The 19,129-nt window shown below is 44.3% G+C and overlaps 1 protein-coding gene across 2 annotated transcripts in view; it reads left to right on the top strand.

The window, feature by feature from the left end:
* The window catches only part of LOC110516588 (insulin-like growth factor 1 receptor), a 136,126-nt gene that overhangs the window by 72,800 nt on the left and 44,197 nt on the right, over positions 1-19,129 (top strand). For both annotated transcript variants that reach the window (XM_036963725.1, XM_036963726.1), the window contains exons 5-10: positions 378-514; positions 985-1,129; positions 7,097-7,305; positions 14,192-14,318; positions 15,926-16,161; positions 18,810-18,977. In XM_036963725.1, coding sequence (XP_036819620.1) covers positions 378-514; positions 985-1,129; positions 7,097-7,305; positions 14,192-14,318; positions 15,926-16,161; positions 18,810-18,977 — 1,022 coding nt within the window. The remainder of the gene's footprint in view (positions 1-377; positions 515-984; positions 1,130-7,096; positions 7,306-14,191; positions 14,319-15,925; positions 16,162-18,809; positions 18,978-19,129) is intronic.

Genomic DNA, 19,129 nt, shown 5'->3' with positions numbered 1-19,129 from the left:
TGTAAATGAGAACTTGTTCTCAACTAGCCTACCTGGTTAAATAAAGGTGAAATATATATATTTTTTTTAACTCTGTCAAGGAGATGTGTCGCGCTGCATGAGGCAAACGGTGGTCACACCAGATACTGACATGTTTTCTGATCCACACCCCTATCTGTTTTAAACTGTTCTCTTTGCCCAACAGATGCATATCTGTATTCCCAGTCCTGTGAAATCCATAGACTAGGACCTAATGAATTTATTACACTGATTTCCTTATGAACTGTAACTCAGTAGAATATTTGAAATGGTTGATTGCGTTTATATTTTTGTTCAGTATACCTTGGTATGTTTTATGTCTGTCTGACTGTTCCTCTCCCACTCTCCCCCATCTCCAGTATGTTCTGCAGTGCGTGTGACGGGCTATGTGATAAGATCTGTGATGAGAAGGTCATTGACTCCGTGGACGCGGCCCAGTCTCTGAAGGGATGCACCGTCGTCAAGGGCAACCTACAAATCAACATCCGTAGAGGACGTAAGTAACTGTTATAGTACAGTTATATATCACTGCCTGTTATAGTACAGTTATATATCACTACCTGTTATAGTACAGTTATATATCACTACCTGTTATCCTAGGGAACAGTGAGAGGCAACGATCCTAACTCCTTTCTCTGTCTCCTCCTCTAGAGAACAGTGAGAGGCAACGATCCTAACTCCTTTCTCTGTCTCCTCCTCTAGAGAACAGTGAGAGGCAACGATCCTAACTCCTTTCTCTGTCTCCTCCTCTAGAGAACAGTGAGAGGCAACGATCCTAACTCCTTTCTCTGTCTCCTCCTCTAGAGAACAGTGAGAGGCAACATTCCAAACTCCTGTCTCTGTCTCCTCTCCTCCTCTAGAGAACAGTGAGAGGCAACGATCCAAACTCCTTTCTCTGTCTCCTCCTCTAGAGAACAGTGACAGGCAACAATCCTAACCTAACTCCTGTCTCCTCCCCTCCTCTAGAGAACATAGTGTCTGAGCTGGAGAGTTTCATGGGATTGATCCAGACAGTGACTGGCTACGTGAGAATCAGACACTCTCAGACGCTGGGCTCCCTGTCCTTCCTCAAGAGCCTCCGCTACATCAATGGAGAGGATCTGATGGACGAGTATGTTACCACATTATTATGGATCCTCATTCATCCTCATCCTCATTCATCCTCATCCTCGTTCCCCCAGCTACTACTACTACTACTACTGCTACTGCTACTACTACCACTACTGCTACTACTACTACTACTAATACCGCTCCTTCTACCACCACCCCCTCCCTCCTCCTCCTCCTCTTCCTGGGGTTTATTATGGATCCCCATTAGTTCCTGTCAAGGCAGCAGCTACTCTTCCTGGGGTTTATTATGGATCCCCATTAGTTCCTGTCAAGGCAGCAGCTACTCTTCCTGGGGTTTATTATGGATCCCCATTAGTTCCTGTTGCCAAGACAGCAGCTACTCTTCCTGGGGTTTATTATGGATCCCCATTAGTTCCTGTCAAGGCAGCAGCTACTCTTCCTGGGGTTTATTATGGGTCCCCATTAGTTCCTGTTGCCAAGGCAGCAGCTACTCTTCCTGGGGTTTATTATGGATCCCCATTAGTTCCTGCCAAGGCAGCAGCTACTCTTCCTGGGGTTTATTATGGATCCCCATTAGTTCCTGCCAAGGCAGCAGCTACTCTTCCTGGGGTTTATTATGATCCCCATTAGTTCCTGCCAAGGCAGCAGCTACTCTTCCTGGGGTTTATTATGGATCCCCATTAGTTCCTGCCAAGGCAGCAGCTACTCTTCCTGGGGTTTATTATGGATCCCCATTAGTTCCTGTCAAGGCAGCAGCTACTCTTCCTGGGGTTTATTATGGATCCCCATTAGTTCCTGTTGCCAAGGCAGCAGCTACTCTTCCTGGGGTTTATTATGGATCCCCATTAGTTCCTGTTGCCAAGGCAGCAGCTACTCTTCCTGGGGTTTATTATGGATCCCCATTAGTTCCTGTTGCCCCACACAGTTAGGCAGCAGCATACCACCCTGCACCCCACTGTTAGGCAGCAGCATACCACCCTGCACCCCACTATGTTAAGCAGCAGCATACCACCCTGCATCCCACTGTTAGGCAGCAGCATACCACCCTGCATCCCACTATGTTAGGCAGCAGCATACCACCCTGCATCCCACAATGTTAAGCAGCAGCATACCACCCTGCATCCCACTATGTTGAGCAGCAGCATACCACCCTGCACCCCACTATGTTGAGCAGCAGCATACCACCCTGCACCCCACTATGTTGAGCAGCAGCATACCACCCTGCACCCCACTATGTTGAGCAGCAGCATACCACCCTGCATCCCACTGTTAGGCAGCAGCATACCACCCTGCATCCCACTGTTAGGCAGCAGCATACCACCCTGCATCCCACTATGTTAGGCAGCAGCAGACCACCCTGCACCCCACTGTTAGGCAGCAGCATACCACCCTGCATCCCACTATGTTAGGCAGCAGCATACCACCCTGCACCCTACTATGTTAGGCAGCAGCAGACCACCCTGCACCCCACTGTTAGGCAGCAGCATACCACCCTGCACCCCACTATGTTAAGCAGCAGCATACCACCCTGCACCCCACTGTTAGGCAGCAGCATACCACCCTGCACCCCACTATGTTAAGCAGCAGCATACCACCCTGCACCCCACTGTTAGGCAGCAGCATACCACCCTGCACCCCACTATGTTAAGCAGCAGCATACCACCCTGCACCCCACTGTTAGGCAGCAGCAGACCACCCTGCACCCCACTATGTTAGGCAGCAGCAGACCACCCTGCACCCCACTATGTTAGGCAGCAGCAGACCACCCTGCACCCCACTATGTTAAGCAGCAGCATACCACCCTGCACCCCACTGTTAGGCAGCAGCATACCACCCTGCACCCCACTATGTTAAGCAGCAGCATACCACCCTGCACCCCACTATGTTAGGCAGCAGCAGACCACCCTGCACCCCACTATGTTAGGCAGCAGCATACCACCCTGCACCCCACTATGTTAAGCAGCAGCATACCACCCTGCACCCCACTGTTAGGCAGCAGCATACCACCCTGCACCCCACTATGTTAAGCAGCAGCATACCACCCTGCACCCCACTATGTTAGGCAGCAGCAGACCACCCTGCACCCCACTATGTTAGGCAGCAGCAGACCACCCTGCATCCCACTGTTAGGCAACAGCATACCACCCTGCACCCCACTGTTAGGCAGCAGCATACCACCCTGCACCCCACTATGTTAGGCAGCAGCATACCACCCTGCATCCCACTGTTAGGCAGCAGCATACCACCCTGCATCCCACTATGTTAGGCAGCAGCATACCACCCTGCATCCCACTGTTAGGCAGCAGCAGACCACCCTGCACCCCACTGTTAGGCAGCAGCATACCACCCTGCATCCCACTATGTTAGGCAGCAGCATACCACCCTGCATCCCACTATGTTAGGCAGCAGCATACCACCCTGCATCCCACTATGTTAAGCAGCAGCATACCACCCTGCACCCCACTGTTAGGCAGCAGCATACCACCCTGCATCCCACTATGTTAGGCAGCAGCATACCACCCTGCACCCCACTATGTTAGGCAGCAGCATACCACCCTGCATCCCACTATGTTAGGCAGCAGCATACCACCCTGCATCCCACTATGTTAGGCAGCAGCATACCACCCTGCATCCCACTGTTAGGCAACAGCATACCACCCTGCATCCCACTATGTTAGGCAGCAGCATACCACCCTGCATCCCACTGTTAGGCAGCAGCATACCACCCTGCATCCCACTATGTTAGGCAGCAGCATACCACCCTGCATCCCACTATGTTAAGCAGCAGCATACCACCCTGCATCCCACTGTTAGGCAGCAGCATACCACCCTGCATCCCACTATGTTAAGCAGCAGCATACCACCCTGCATCCCACTATGTTAGGCAGCAGCATACCACCCTGCATCCCACTATGTTAGGCAGCAGCATACCACCCTGCATCCCACTATGTTAAGCAGCAGCATACCACCCTGCATCCCACTGTTAGGCAGCAGCATACCACCCTGCATCCCACTATGTTAAGCAGCAGCATACCACCCTGCATCCCACTGTTAGGCAGCAGCATACCACCCTGCATCCCACTGTTAGGCAGCAGCATAACACCCTGCATCCCACTGTTAGGTAGCAGCAAACCACCCTGCATCCCACTGTTAGGTAGCAGCAAACCACCCTGCACCCCACTATGTTAGGCAGAAACATACCACCCTGCATCCCACTGTTAGGCAGCAGCATACCACCCTGCATCCCACTGTTAGGTAGCAGCATAACACCCTGCATCCAACTGTTAGGTAGCAGCAAACCACCCTGCACCCCACTATGTTAGGCAGAAACATACCACCCTGCATCCCACTGTTAGGTAGCAGCATACCACCCTGCATCCCACTGTTAGGCAGCAGCATATCCTGGCTAAATTCTCAATCTGGCTCTCATACTATAAGTCACCTAATCATCCCCAGCTTCCAATTGGTTCATTCATCCCCCTCCTCTCCCCTGTAACTATTCCCCAGGTAGAATGTGTTCTCAACTTGTAAAATAAATAAATACGTTGTTGCTGTCGTAATATTGCCTCTGATTCAACTGTAAACCACAGCAGCAACATGTGTTGTGGTGGTTTGGATGAGATGGATCTGCCAGGGCAGGCCTAGATAGTATGACCTTGCTTTGTCTGCTCCTTCGTTGCTCTCGCTAATGGGCCACCTCAACCTCACGGAGCGATCGGAATGTTTTCAAAAATGGCATCCGTGGTCACGAGAGGGCCTTGGCCTAAACCCCCACCTCTCCTCACCCGTCCTCCCCCTCTCCACTTCCCCTCGGCCTTGTCTCTCTCTCTCTGATTAGAAAGTTATCTGCTCCAAGGCTCACTGCATTCCTGCCATTCCTGAGTCCTCACGGAACTAAAGTGGTTAAAGTTGTGTTGTTCTACTGACCCTCTCCTCTCTCATTTTCTCTGTCTTCTCTCCATTTGACCCTGTTAAAATCTGCCCCTCTCCTCATTTTCTCTGTCTTCTCTCCGTTTGGCCCTGTTAAAATCTGTCCATCTCCTCTCTCATTTTCTCTGTCTTCTCTCCGTTTGGCCCTATTAAAATCTGCCCCTCTCCTCTCTCATTTTCTCTGTCTTCTTTCTGTTTGGCCCTGTTAAAATCTGTCCATCTCCTCTCTCATTTTCTCTGTCTTCTCTCCGTTTGGCCCTATTAAAATCTGCCCCTCTCCTCTCTCATTTTCTCTGTCTTCTCTCCGTTTGGCCCTGTTAAAATCTGTCCATCTCCTCTCTCATTTTCTCTGTCTTCTCTCCGTTTGGCCCTATTAAAATCTGCCCCTCTCCTCTCTCATTTTCTCTGTCTTCTCTCCGTTTGGCCCTGTTCAAATCTGCCCCTCTCCTCTCTCATTTTCTCTGTCTTCTCTCCATTTGGCCCTATTAAAATCTGCCCCTCTCCTCATTTTCTCTGTCTTCTTTCCGTTTGGCCCTGTTAAAATCTGCCCCTTCTCCTCTCTCATTTTTTCTGTCTTCTCTCCGTTTGGCCCTGTTAAAATCTGTCCATCTCCTCTCTCATTTTCTCTGTCTTCTCTCCGTTTGGCCCTATTAAAATCTGCCCCTCTCCTCTCTCATTTTCTCTGTCTTCTTTCCGTTTGGCCCTGTTAAAATCTGTCCATCTCCTCTCTCATTTTCTCTGTCTTCTCTCCGTTTGGCCCTATTAAAATCTGCCCCTCTCCTCTCTCATTTTCTCTGTCTTCTCTCCGTTTGGCCCTGTTAAAATCTGTCCATCTCCTCTCTCATTTTCTCTGTCTTCTTTCCGTTTGGCCCTGTTAAAATCTGTCCATCTCCTCTCTCATTTTCTCTGTCTTCTCTCCGTTTGGCCCTATTAAAATCTGCCCCTCTCCTCTCTCATTTTCTCTGTCTTCTCTCCGTTTGGCCCTGTTAAAATCTGCCCCTCTCCTCTCTCATTTTCTCTGTCTTCTCTCCATTTGGCCCTGTTAAAATTTGTCCATCTCCTCTGGTACTGGTCTGGACAGGCAGGATGCAGTAATATTATAATAATCATCTAATCACAAAGGGTGAAAGCAGACTAAGGGTTAGTGTGGTGGAGACCATCAGACTGCAGGGTTAGTGTGGTGGAGACCATCAGACTGCAGGGTTAGTGTGGTGGGGACCATCAGACTGCAGGGTTAGTGTGGTGGAGACAATCCGACTGCAGTGTTAGTGTGGTGGGGACCATCAGACTGCAGGGTTAGTGTGGTGGGGACCATCAGACTGCAGGGTTAGTGTGGTGGGGACCATCAGACTGCAGGGTTAGTGTGGTGGGGACCATCAGACTGCAGGGTTAGTGTGGTGGGGACCATCAGACTGCAAGGATAGTGTGGTGGGGACCATCAGACATAGGATATTTCTGTTTACTGTTGGTGACTCCCTGTTCTTTCTCCTCCCTACTCCCTCCCCATCTCTCCTCCCTCTACCTCTCTCTCTCTCTCTACCTCCCCACCTCTCTCTCCCTCCCCACCTCCACCTCTCTCTACCTCCCTCTATCTCCCCACCTCTACCTCTCTCTACCTCCCCACCTCTCTACCTCTCTCTTCCTCCCCATCTCTCTACCTCTCTCCCTCCCCACCTCTCTCCTCTCTCTTTCTCCCTCCCCACCTCTCTCTCCCTCCCCACCTCTCTCTCCCTCCCCACCTCTCTCTTCCTCCCCACCTCTCTCTTCCTCCCCACCTTTCTCTCCCTCCCCACCTCTCTCTCCCTCCCCACCTCTCTCTCCCTCCCCACCTCTCTCTCCCTCCCCACCTCTCTGTCCTCTCTCCTCTCTCTCCTCTTCTCTCCTCTCTCTCCCTCCCCACCTCTCCCTCTTCTCTCCTCTCTCTCCCTCCCCACCTCTCTCCCTCTTCTCTCCTCTCTCTCCCTCCCCACCTCTCTCTCCTCTCTCTCCCTCCCCACCTCTCTCTCCTCTCTCTCCCTCCCCACCTCTCTCTCTTCTCTCCTCTGTTCCTCCTCTCCGCCCCCCTCAATCCCCTCAGCATGTATGCTTTCCATGCAGTAGACAATCAGCACCTCCAGTTCTTGTGGGATTGGACCCAGCACAACCTGACCATCCGGGCCGGGAAACTGTTCTTCCGATCCAACCCTAAACTCTGCATGTCGGAGATCCGGAAGATGTGGCAGAGGACGGGCATCACAGAGAAGTTTGAGGAGGACGACTTCAGGAACAACGGAGACCGAGCAAGCTGTACGATACTTTATTTATATTATACTGTACTATACAGCTCTATGATATTATACTATACAGCTCTATGATATTATACTGTACTATACAGCTCTATGATATTATACTGTACAGCTCTATGATATTATACTGTACAGCTCTATGATATTATACTGTACTATACAGCTCTATGATATTATACTGTACAGCTCTATGATATTATACTGTACTATACAGCTCTATGATATTATACTGTACTATACAGCTCTATGATATTATACTATACAGCTCTATGATATTATACTGTACTATACAGCTCTATGATATTATACTGTACAGCTCTATGATATTATACTGTACTATACAGCTCTATGATATTATACTGTACTATACAGCTCTATGATATTATACTGTACTATACAGCTCTATGATATTATACTGTACTATACAGCTCTATGATATTATACTGTACAGCTCTATGATATTATACTGTACAGCTCTATGATATTATACTGTACTGTACGGCTCTATGATATTATACTATACTATACAGCTCTATGATATTATACTGTACAGCTCTATGATATTATACTGTACAGCTCTATGATATTATACTGTACTATACAGCTCTATGATATTATACTGTACTATACAGCTCTATGATATTATACTGTACAGCTCTATGATATTATACTGTACAGCTCTATGATATTATACTGTACTATACAGCTCTATGATATTATACTGTACTATACAGCTCTATGATATTATACTATACTGTACAGCTCTATGATATTATACTGTACTATACAGCTCTATGATATTATACTATACAGCTCTGATATTATACTGTACTATACGGCTCTATGATATTATACTGTACTATACAGCTCTATGATATTATACTGTACTATACAGCTCTATGATATTATACTATACAGCTCTGATATTATACTGTACTATACAGCTCTATGATATTATACTATACAGCTCTGATATTATACTGTACTATACGGCTCTATGATATTATACTGTACAGCTCTATGATATTATACTGTACTATACAGCTCTATGATATTATACTGTACTATACAGCTCTATGATATTATACTGTACAGCTCTATGATATTATACTGTACAGCTCTATGATATTATACTGTACTATACGGCTCTATGATATTATACTGTACAGCTCTATGATATTATACTGTACTATACAGTTCTATGATATTATACTATACAGCTCTATGATATTATCTGTACTATACAGCTCTATGATTATATACTGTACTATACGGCTCTATGATTATATACTGTACTATACGGCTCTATGATATTATACTGTACTGTACAGCTCTATGATATTATACTGTACTATACATCTCTATGATATTATACTGTACAGCTCTATGATATTATACTGTACTATACGGCTCTATGATATTATACTGTACTGTACAGCTCTGATATTATACTGTACTATACAGCTCTATGATATTATACTGTACAGCTCTATGATATTATACTGTACAGCTCTATGATATTATACTGTACTGTACAGCTCTATGATATTATACTGTACAGCTCTATGATATTATACTGTACTGTACAGCTCTATGATATTATACTGTACTGTACAGCTCTATGATATTATACTGTACTGTACAGCTCTATGATATTATACTGTACAGCTCTATGATATTATACTGTACAGCTCTATGATATTATACTGTACTATACAGCTCTATGATAATATACTGTACTATACAGCTCTATGATATTATACTGGACTATACAGCTCTATGATATTATACTGGACTATACAGCTCTATGATATTATACTGGACTATACAGCTCTATGATATTATACTGTACTATACAGCTCTATGATATTATACTGTACTATACAGCTCTATGATATTATACTGTACTATACAGCTCTATGATATTATACTGTACAGCTCTGTGATATTATACTGTACTATACGGCTCTATGATATTATACTGTACTATACAGCTCTATGATATTATACTGAACTATACAGCTGTATGATATTATACTGTACTATACAGCTCTATGATATTATACTGTACAGCTCTATGATATTATACTATACTATACAGCTCTATGATATTATACTGTACTATACAGCTCTATGATATTATACTGTACTATACAGCTCTATGATATTATACTGTACAGCTCTATGATATTATACTGTACAGCTCTATGATATTATACTGTACTATACATCTCTATGATATTATACTGTACTATACATCTCTATGATATTATACTGTACAGCTCTATGCTATTATACTGTACTATACAGCTCTATGATATTATACTGTACTATACGGCTCTATGATTATATACTGTACTATACGGCTCTATGATATTATACTGTACTATACAGCTCTATGATATTATACTGTACAGCTCTATGATATTATACTGTACTATACAGCTCTATGATATTATACTGTACTGTACAGCTCTATGATATTATACTGTACTGTACAGCTCTGATATTATACTGTACAGCTCTATGATATTATACTGTACAGCTCTATGATATTATACTGTACTATACGGCTCTATGATATTATACTGTACTATACAGCTCTATGATATTATACTGTACAGCTCTATGATATTATACTGTACTGTACAGCTCTATGATATTATACTGTACAGCTTTATGATATTATACTGTACTATACAGCTCTATGATATTATACTGTACTATACAGCTGTATGATATTATACTGTACAGCTCTATGATATTATACTGTACTATACAGCTCTATGATTATATACTGTACTATACATCTCTATGATATTATACTGTACTATACAGCTCTATGATATTATACTGTACTGTACAGCTCTATGATATTATACTGTACAGCTCTATGATATTATACTGTACTATACAGCTCTATGATTATATACTGTACTATACATCTCTATGATATTATACTGTACTATACAGCTCTATGATATTATACTGTACAGCTCTATGATATTATACTGTACTATACAGCTCTATGATTATATACTGTACTATACAGCTCTATGATATTATACTGTACTATACAGCTGTATGATATTATACTGTACAGCTCTATGATATTATACTGTACTATACAGCTCTATGATTATATACTGTACTATACAGCTCTATGATATTATACTGTACTATACAGCTCTATTATACTGTACTGTACAGCTCTATGATATTATACTGTACTGTACAGCTCTATGATATTATACTGTACTGTACAGCTCTATGATATTATACTGTACTATACAGCTCTATGATATTATACTGTACAGCTCTATGATATTATACTGTACTATACAGCTCTATGATATTATACTGTACTATACGGCTCTATGATTATATACTGTACTATACAGCTCTATGATAATATACTGTACTATACAGCTCTATGATATTATACTGTACTATACAGCTCTATGATATTATACTGTACTATACAGCTCTATGATATTATACTGTACAGCTCTATGATATTATACTGTACAGCTCTATGATATTATACTGTACAGCTCTATGATATTATACTGTACTATACAGCTCTATGATATTATACTGTACTATACAGCTCTATGATATTATACTGTACTATACAGCTCTATGATATTATACTGTACAGCTCTATGATATTATACTGTACTATACGGCTCTATGATATTATACTGTACAGCTCTATGATATTATACTGTACTGTACGGCTCTATGATATTATACTGTACTGTACGGCTCTATGATATTATACTGTACTGTACGGCTCTATGATATTATACTGTACAGCTCTATGATATTATACTGTACTGTACGGCTCTATGATATTATACTGTACAGCTCTATGATATTATACTGTACTGTACAGCTCTATGATATTATACTGTACAGCTCTATGATATTATACTGTACTGTACGGCTCTATGATATTTTACTTTATATTAATCTATACTGTACTATACAGCTCTATTATACTATACTTTATATTTAACAGCTCTATGATACTATACTTTATACTATAATTTACAGCTCTGATACTTTACTTTATACTATAATTTAATATACAGCTCTATGATATAGAGCTATGATATTATACTGTAGCATACAGCTCTGATACTTTACTTTATACTATACTAGACTATACAGCTGCAATATATTATACTTGATATTAAACTATACAGCTCTATGATAATTAACTTTATATTAAACAGCTCTATGATACTATACTTCTATTATAGTATACTTTATATTAAACAGCTCTATGATACAATACTTTATATTATACTATACTAGACTATACAGCTGCAATATATTATACTATACAGCTCTATGAAACTTTATATTAAACAGCTCTATGATGCTTTACTTTATAATATACTGTACTATACAGCTCTATGATCCTGTACTTTATATTATACTGTACTACACTATACAGCTCTATAATACTATACTTTATATTAAACCTTTTTAGTTACTACATGGCAGTACCAGTCAAGTTTGGACACCTACTCATTCAAGTTTTCTTTTTTAGTTTTGCTATTTTCTACATTAGTGAAAACATCCAAACTATGAAATAACACATATGCAATTATGTAGTAACTAAAAAAGTTAAACAAATCAAAATATAGATTTGAGATTCTTCAAAGTAGCCACCCTTTGCCTTGATGACAGCTTAGCACACTCTTGGCATTCTCTCAACCAGCTTCATGAGGAATACTTTTCCAACGGTCTTGAAGGAGTTCCCACATATGCTGAGCACTTGTTGGCTTTTTTTCCTTCACTCTGGGTTCCAACTCATCCCAAACCATATCAATTGGGTTGAGGTCAGGTGATTGTGGAGGCCAGGTCATCTGATGCAGCACTCCATCACTCTCCTTCTTGGTTAAATAGCCCTTACACAGCCTGAAGGTGTGTTGGGTCATTGTCCTGTTGAAAAACAAATGATAGTCCCACTAAGCGCAAACCAGATGGGATGGCATATCGCTGCAGAATGCTGTGGTAGCCATGCTGGTTTATTCTAACTAAATCAGTGTCACTGGCAAAGCATCCCCACACCATCACACCACCTACTTCATGCTTCACGGTGGGAACCACACATGCAGAGATAATCCGTTCACCAACTCTGCATCGCACAAAGACATGGCGGTTGGAACCAAAAATCTCAAATTTGGACTCATCAGACCAAAGGACAGATTTCCACCGGTCTAATGTCCATTGGTCGTGTTCCTTGGCCCAAACAAGTCTCTTCTTATTGGTGTCCTTTAGTAGTGGTTTCTCTGCAGCAATTCGATCATGAAGTCCTGATTCACACAGTCTCCTCTGAACAGTTGATGTTGAGATGTTTTTGTTACTTGAACTGGGCTGCAATCTGAGGTGCAGTCAACGCTAATGAACTTATCCTCGGCAGCAGAGGTAACGCTGGGTCTTCCTTTCCTGTGGCAGTCCTCATGAGAGACAGTTTCATCATAGCACTTGATGGTTTTTGCGACTGCACTTGAAGAAACTTTCAAAGTTCTTGAAATGTTCCGATTGACTGTCGTTTCTCTTTGCTTATTTGAGTTGTTCTTTTGATAATGTGGACTTGTTCTTTTAGGAAATAGGGATATCTTCTGTATACCACCCCTACCTTGTCACAACACAACTGATTGGCTCAAATGCATTGAGAAGGAAAGAAATGACACAAATTAGCATTTTAACAAGGCACACCTGTTAATTGAAATGCATTCCAAGTGACTACATTGTGAAGCTGGTTGAGAGAATGCCAGAGTGTGCCAAGCTGTCATCAAGGCAAAGGGTGGCTTCTTTGAAGAATTTGAAATATATTTTGATCAGTTTAACACTTTTTTGTTTACTACGTGATTCCATACACATGTCATTTCATAGTATATACTGCATGGTTCAGCCATGTCCATTCATTGAAACAATAGCTGTGTACTGCATGTGGAGTGGCAGGTAGCCTAGTGGTTAGAGCATTGGGCCAGTAACTGAAGGGTTGCTAGATCAAATCCCCGAGCTGACAAGGTAAAAATATGTCGTTCTGCCCCTGATCAATGCAGGAAGAAAAATTAGAATTTGTTCATAACTGACTTGCCTAGTTAAAAAAAAGTCAAATAAATAAATGTTTCAGCCATGTCCATTCGTTGAAGAAATAGTTGTGTACTGCATGGTTCAGCCCACACCATATTGCCCTCAACAGCAAACTCTGGAAACAAACAAGTTCTACTTTTCCTGCTCTCACCACTTAGACAGTGTAATGGGCTGGTTTGATCTCACCACTGAGACAATGTAATGGGCTGGTTTGATCTCAACACTGAGACAATGTAATGGGCTGGTTTGATCTCACCACTGAGACAATGTAATGGGCTGGTTTGATCTCACCACTGAGACAATGTAATGGGCTGGTTTGATCTCACCACTGAGACAATGTAATGGGCTGGTTTGATCTCAACACTGAGACAATGTAATGGGCTGGTTTGATCTCACCACTGAGACAATGTGATGGGCTGGTTTGATCTCAACACTATGACAATGTGATGGGCTGGTTTGATCTCAACACTGAGACAATGCAATGGGCTGGTTTGATCTCAACACTGAGACAATGTAATGGGCTGGTTTGATCTCAACACTGAGACAATGTAATGGGCTGGTTTGATCTCACCACTGAGACAATGTGATGGGCTGGTTTGATCTCAACACCGAGACAATGTAATAGGCTGGTTTGATGAGATGTTTCTAAGCACCTGTAGGATTAGGGCTGATCGTTGTGATTGGTTGTATTCTCCAGGTGAGCTGACTGGTTGTGATTTGTTGCCAGGTGAACAGGCTGTGTAAATTGTGTGATTGGTTGTGTTCACCAGGTGAGAGTAAGATCTTGCGGTTCAAGTCCAACAGTACGATGTCTAACCGTATCAAAGTGACCTGGCAGCGCTACAGACCCCCAGACTATAGAGACCTCATCTCATTCATACTATACTACAAGGAGGCGTAAGTTACTCTACAGTCAGTCTGTCTGTATTTCCTCTATATCCTAGAACATCCTCTAACCCATCACTCTACTTCCTCTATATCTAACCTTAACCCATCAGTCTGTCTGTACTTCCTCTATATCCTCTAACCCATCACTCTACTTCCTCTATATCTAACCCTAACCCATCAGTCTCTCTCTACTCCCTCTATATCCTCTAACCCATCAGTCTCTCTCTACTTCCTCTATATCCTCTAACCCATCAGTCTATCTACTTTCTCTATATCCTCTAACCCATCAGTCTCTCTACTTCCTCTATATCCTCTAACCCATCAGTCTCTCTACTTCCTCTATATCCTAGAACATTCTCTAACCCATCAGTCTGTCTGTACTTCCTCTATATCCTAGAACATCCTCTAACCCATCACTCTACTTCATCTATATCTAACCCTAACCCATCAGTCTGTCTCTACTTCCTCTATATCCCCTAACCCATCAGTCTCTCTGTACTTCCTCTATATCCTCTAACCCATCAGTCTCTCTACTTCCTCTATATCCTAGAACATCACCTAACCCATCAGTCTGTCTTTACTTCCTCTATATCCTCTAACCCATCAGTCTGTCTCTACTTTCTCTATATAATCCCTAACCCATCAGTCTGTCTCTACTTCCTCTATATCCTCTAACCCATCAGTCTGTCTGTACTTCCTCTATATCCTCTAACCCATCAGTCTGTCTGTACTTCCTCTATATCCTCTAACCCATCAGTCTCTCTCTACTTCCTCTATATCCTCTAACCCATCAGTCTCTCTCTACTTCCTCTATATCCTCTAACCCATCAGTCTGTCTGTACTTCCTCTATATCCTCTAACCCATCAGTCTGTCTCTACTTCCTCTATATCCTCTGACCCATCAGTCTGTCTCGACTTCCTCTATATCCTCTAACCCATCAGTCTCTCTCTACTTCCTCTATATCCTCTAACCCATCAGTCTGTCTGTACTTCCTCTATATCCTCTAACCCATCAGTCTGTCTCTACTTCCTCTATATCCCCTAACCCATCAGTCTGTCTCTACTTCCTCTATCCCCTAACCCATCAGTCTGTCTCTAATTCCTCTATATCCTCTAACCATCAGTCTGGCTCTACTTCCTCTATATCGTCTATATCCCCTAACCCATCAGTCTGGCTCTACTTCCTCTATATCCTCTTACCCATCAGTCTGTCTGTACATCCTCTATATCCCCTAACCCATCAGTCTGTCTCTACTTCCTCTATATCCTAGAACATCCTCTAACCCATCAGTCTCTCTCTACTTCCTCTACTTCCTCTATATCCTCTAACCCATCAGTCTCTCTACTTCCTCTATATCCTCTAACCCTAACCCATCAGTCTGGCTCTACTTCCTCTATATCCTCTAACCCATCAGTCTGCCTCTACTTCCTCTATATCCTCTAACCCATCAGTCTGCCTCTGCTTCCTCTATATCCTCTAACCCATCAGTCTGCCTCTGCTTCCTCTATATCCTCTAACCCATCAGTCTGCCTCTACTTCCTCTATATCCTCTAACCCATCAGTCTGCTTCTACTTCCTCTATATCCTCTAACCCATGCGTCTCCCTCTCCTCCAGTGCGTACCAGAACATCACAGAGTTTGACGGCCAGGACGGTTGTGGCTCCAACAGTTGGAACATGGTGGACGTGGACCTTCCCCAGGAGAAGAATTCTGACCCGGGGGTTCTACTGTCGCCTCTCAAGCCCTGGACCCAGTACGCCATCTACGTCAAGGCCATCACTCTGGTGGCAGAGGATAGACACATCCTGGGAGCCAAGAGTGAAGTAGTCTACATCAGAACCAGCCCCTCAGGTAAAGGACAGGGGTGGAGGGGTTAGACATCCTGGGAGCCAAGAGTGAAGTAGTCTACATCAGAACCAGCCCCTCAGGTAAAGGACAGGGGTGTGGGGTGTAGGGGTTAGGGGGGAGGGGTTAGACATCCTGGGAGCCAAGAGTGAAGTAGTCTACATCAGAACCAGCCTCTCAGGTAAAGGACAGGGGTGGAGGGGTTAGGGTGGGGGGGTTAGGGTGGAGGGTTTAGGGGTTAGGGTGGAGGGGTTAGACATCCTGGGAGCCAAGAGTGAAGTAGTCTACATCAGAACCAGCCCCTCAGGTAAAGGACAGGGGTGTGGGGTGTAGGGGTTAGGGGGGAGGGGTTAGACATCCTGGGAGCCAAGAGTGAAGTAGTCTACATCAGAACCAGCCTCTCAGGTAAAGGACAGGGGTGGAGGGGTTAGGGTGGGGGGGTTAGGGTGGAGGGTTTAGGGGTTAGGGTGGAGGGGTTAGACATCCTGGGAGCCAAGAGTGAAGTAGTCTACATCAGAACCAGCCCCTCAGGTAAAGGACAGGGGTGTAGGGGTTAGGGTGGAGGGGTTAGGGTGGAGGGGTTAGGGTAGAGGGGTTAGACATCCTGGGAGCCAAGAGTGAAGTAGTCTACATCAGGACCAGCCCCTCAGGTAAAGGACAGGGGTGTAGGGGTTAGGGTGGCGGGTGTAGTGGTTAGGGTGGAGGGGTTAGGGTGTAGTGGTTAGGGTGTAGTGGTTAGGGTGGAGGGGTTAGGGTGGAGGGGTTAGGGTGGAGGGGTTAGGGTGTAGGGTGTAGGGGTTAGGGTGTAGGGTTTATTGATTAAGAACAGACCTGATGTATAATATGGGGGGTTGGGTAGCAGAGCTCTAGGAAGTACTGTCACAAGGCCCAGTTACCATCTTTAAATCTTTCTGTTTCCTGTAGAGCCGTCCATGTCCCTGGATGTGAGAACTGTTATAATCTGTTTCCTGTAGAGCCGTCCATGTCCCTGGATGTGAGAACTGTTATAATCTGTTTCCTGTAGAGCCGTCCATGTCCCTGGATGTGAGAACTGTTATAATCTGTTTCCTGTAGAGCCGTCCATGCCCCTGGATGTGAGAACTGTTATAATCTGTTTCCTGTAGAGCCGTCCATGCCCCTGGATGTGAGAACTGTTATAATATAATCTGTTTCCTGTAGAGCCGTCCATGTCCCTGGATGTGAGAACTGTTATAATCTGTTTCCTGTAGAGCCGTCCATGCCCCTGGATGTGAGAACTGTTATAATCTGTTTCCTGTAGAGCCGTCCATGTCCCTGGATGTGAGAACTGTTATAATCTGTTTCCTGTAGAGCCGTCCATGCCCTTGGATGTGAGAACTGTTATAATCTGTTTCCTGTGGAGCCGTCCATGCCCCTGGATGTGAGAACTGTTATAATCTGTTTCCTGTAGAGCCGTCCATGCCCCTGGATGTGAGAACTGTTATAATCTGTTTCCTGTAGAGCCGTCCATGTCCCTGGATGTGAGAACTGTTATAATCTGTTTCCTGTAGAGCCGTCCATGCCCCTGGATGTGAGAACTGTTATAATCTGTTTCCTGTAGAGCCGTCCATGCCCCTGGATGTGAGAACTGTTATAATCTGTTTCCTGTAGAACCGTCCATGTCCCTGGATGTGAGAACTGTTATAATCTGTTTCCTGTAGAGCCGTCCATGCCCCTGGATGTGAGAACTGTTATAATCTGTTTCCTGTAGAGCCGTCCATGTCCCTGGATGTGAGAACTGTTATAATCTGTTTCCTGTAGAACCGTCCATGCCCCTGGATGTGAGAACTGTTATAATCTGTTTCCTGTAGAGCCGTCCATGCCCCTGGATGTGAGAACTGTTATAATCTGTTTCCTGTAGAGCCGTCCATGTCCCTGGATGTGAGAACTGTTATAATCTGTTTCCTGTAGAGCCGTCCATGTCCCTGGATGTGAGAACTGTTATAATCTGTTTCCTGTAGAGCCGTCCATGCCCCTGGATGTGAGAACTGTTATAATCTGTTTCCTGTAGAACCGTCCATGCCCCTGGATGTGAGAACTGTTATAATCTGTTTCCTGTAGAGCCGTCCATGCCCCTGGATGTGAGAACTGTTATAATATAATCTGTTTCCTGTAGAGCCGTCCATGCCCCTGGATGTGAGAACTGTTATAATCTGTTTCCTGTAGAGCCGTCCATGCCCCTGGATGTGAGAACTGTTATAATATAATCTGTTTCCTGTAGAGCCGTCCATGCCCCTGGATGTGAGAACTGTTATAATATAATCTGTTTCCTGTAGAGCCGTCCATGTCCCTGGATGTGAGAACTGTTATAATCTGTTTCCTGTAGAGCCGTCCATGCCCCTGGATGTGAGAACTGTTATAATCTGTTTCCTGTAGAGCCGTCCATGCCCCTGGATGTGAGAACTGTTATAATCTGTTTCCTGTAGAGCCGTCCATGCCCCTGGATGTGAGAACTGTTATAATATAATCTGTTTCCTGTAGAGCCGTCCATGCCCCTGGATGTGAGAACTGTTATAATATAATCTGTTTCCTGTAGAGCCGTCCATGTCCCTGGATGTGAGAACTGTTATAATCTGTTTCCTGTAGAGCCGTCCATGCCCCTGGATGTGAGAACTGTTATAATCTGTTTCCTGTAGAGCCGTCCATGCCCCTGGATGTGAGAACATACTCTAACTCCTCTACCAACCTGGTGGTCCGCTGGTCTCCCCCTGCCTCCCCCAACGGGAACCACACCTATTACCTGGTCCGCTGGCAGCAACAGGCTGAAGACAGAGAGCTATACCAACACAACTACTGCTCTAAAGGTCAGTACCCTGACCCCTCCACCCTGACCCCTCCACCCTGACCCCTCCACCCTTACCCCTCCACCCTGACCCATACACCCTGACCCATACACCCTGACCCCTACACCCTGACCCCTCCACCCTGACCCCTACACCCTGACTCATACACCCTG

The sequence above is a fragment of the Oncorhynchus mykiss genome, chromosome 26, assembly GCF_013265735.2.
Source record: "Oncorhynchus mykiss isolate Arlee chromosome 26, USDA_OmykA_1.1, whole genome shotgun sequence".
Taxonomy (NCBI): Eukaryota; Metazoa; Chordata; class Actinopteri; order Salmoniformes; family Salmonidae; genus Oncorhynchus; species Oncorhynchus mykiss.
The sequence above is the reverse complement of the archived record's forward strand: the minus strand, read 5'-3'. Positions and strand labels throughout refer to the sequence as shown.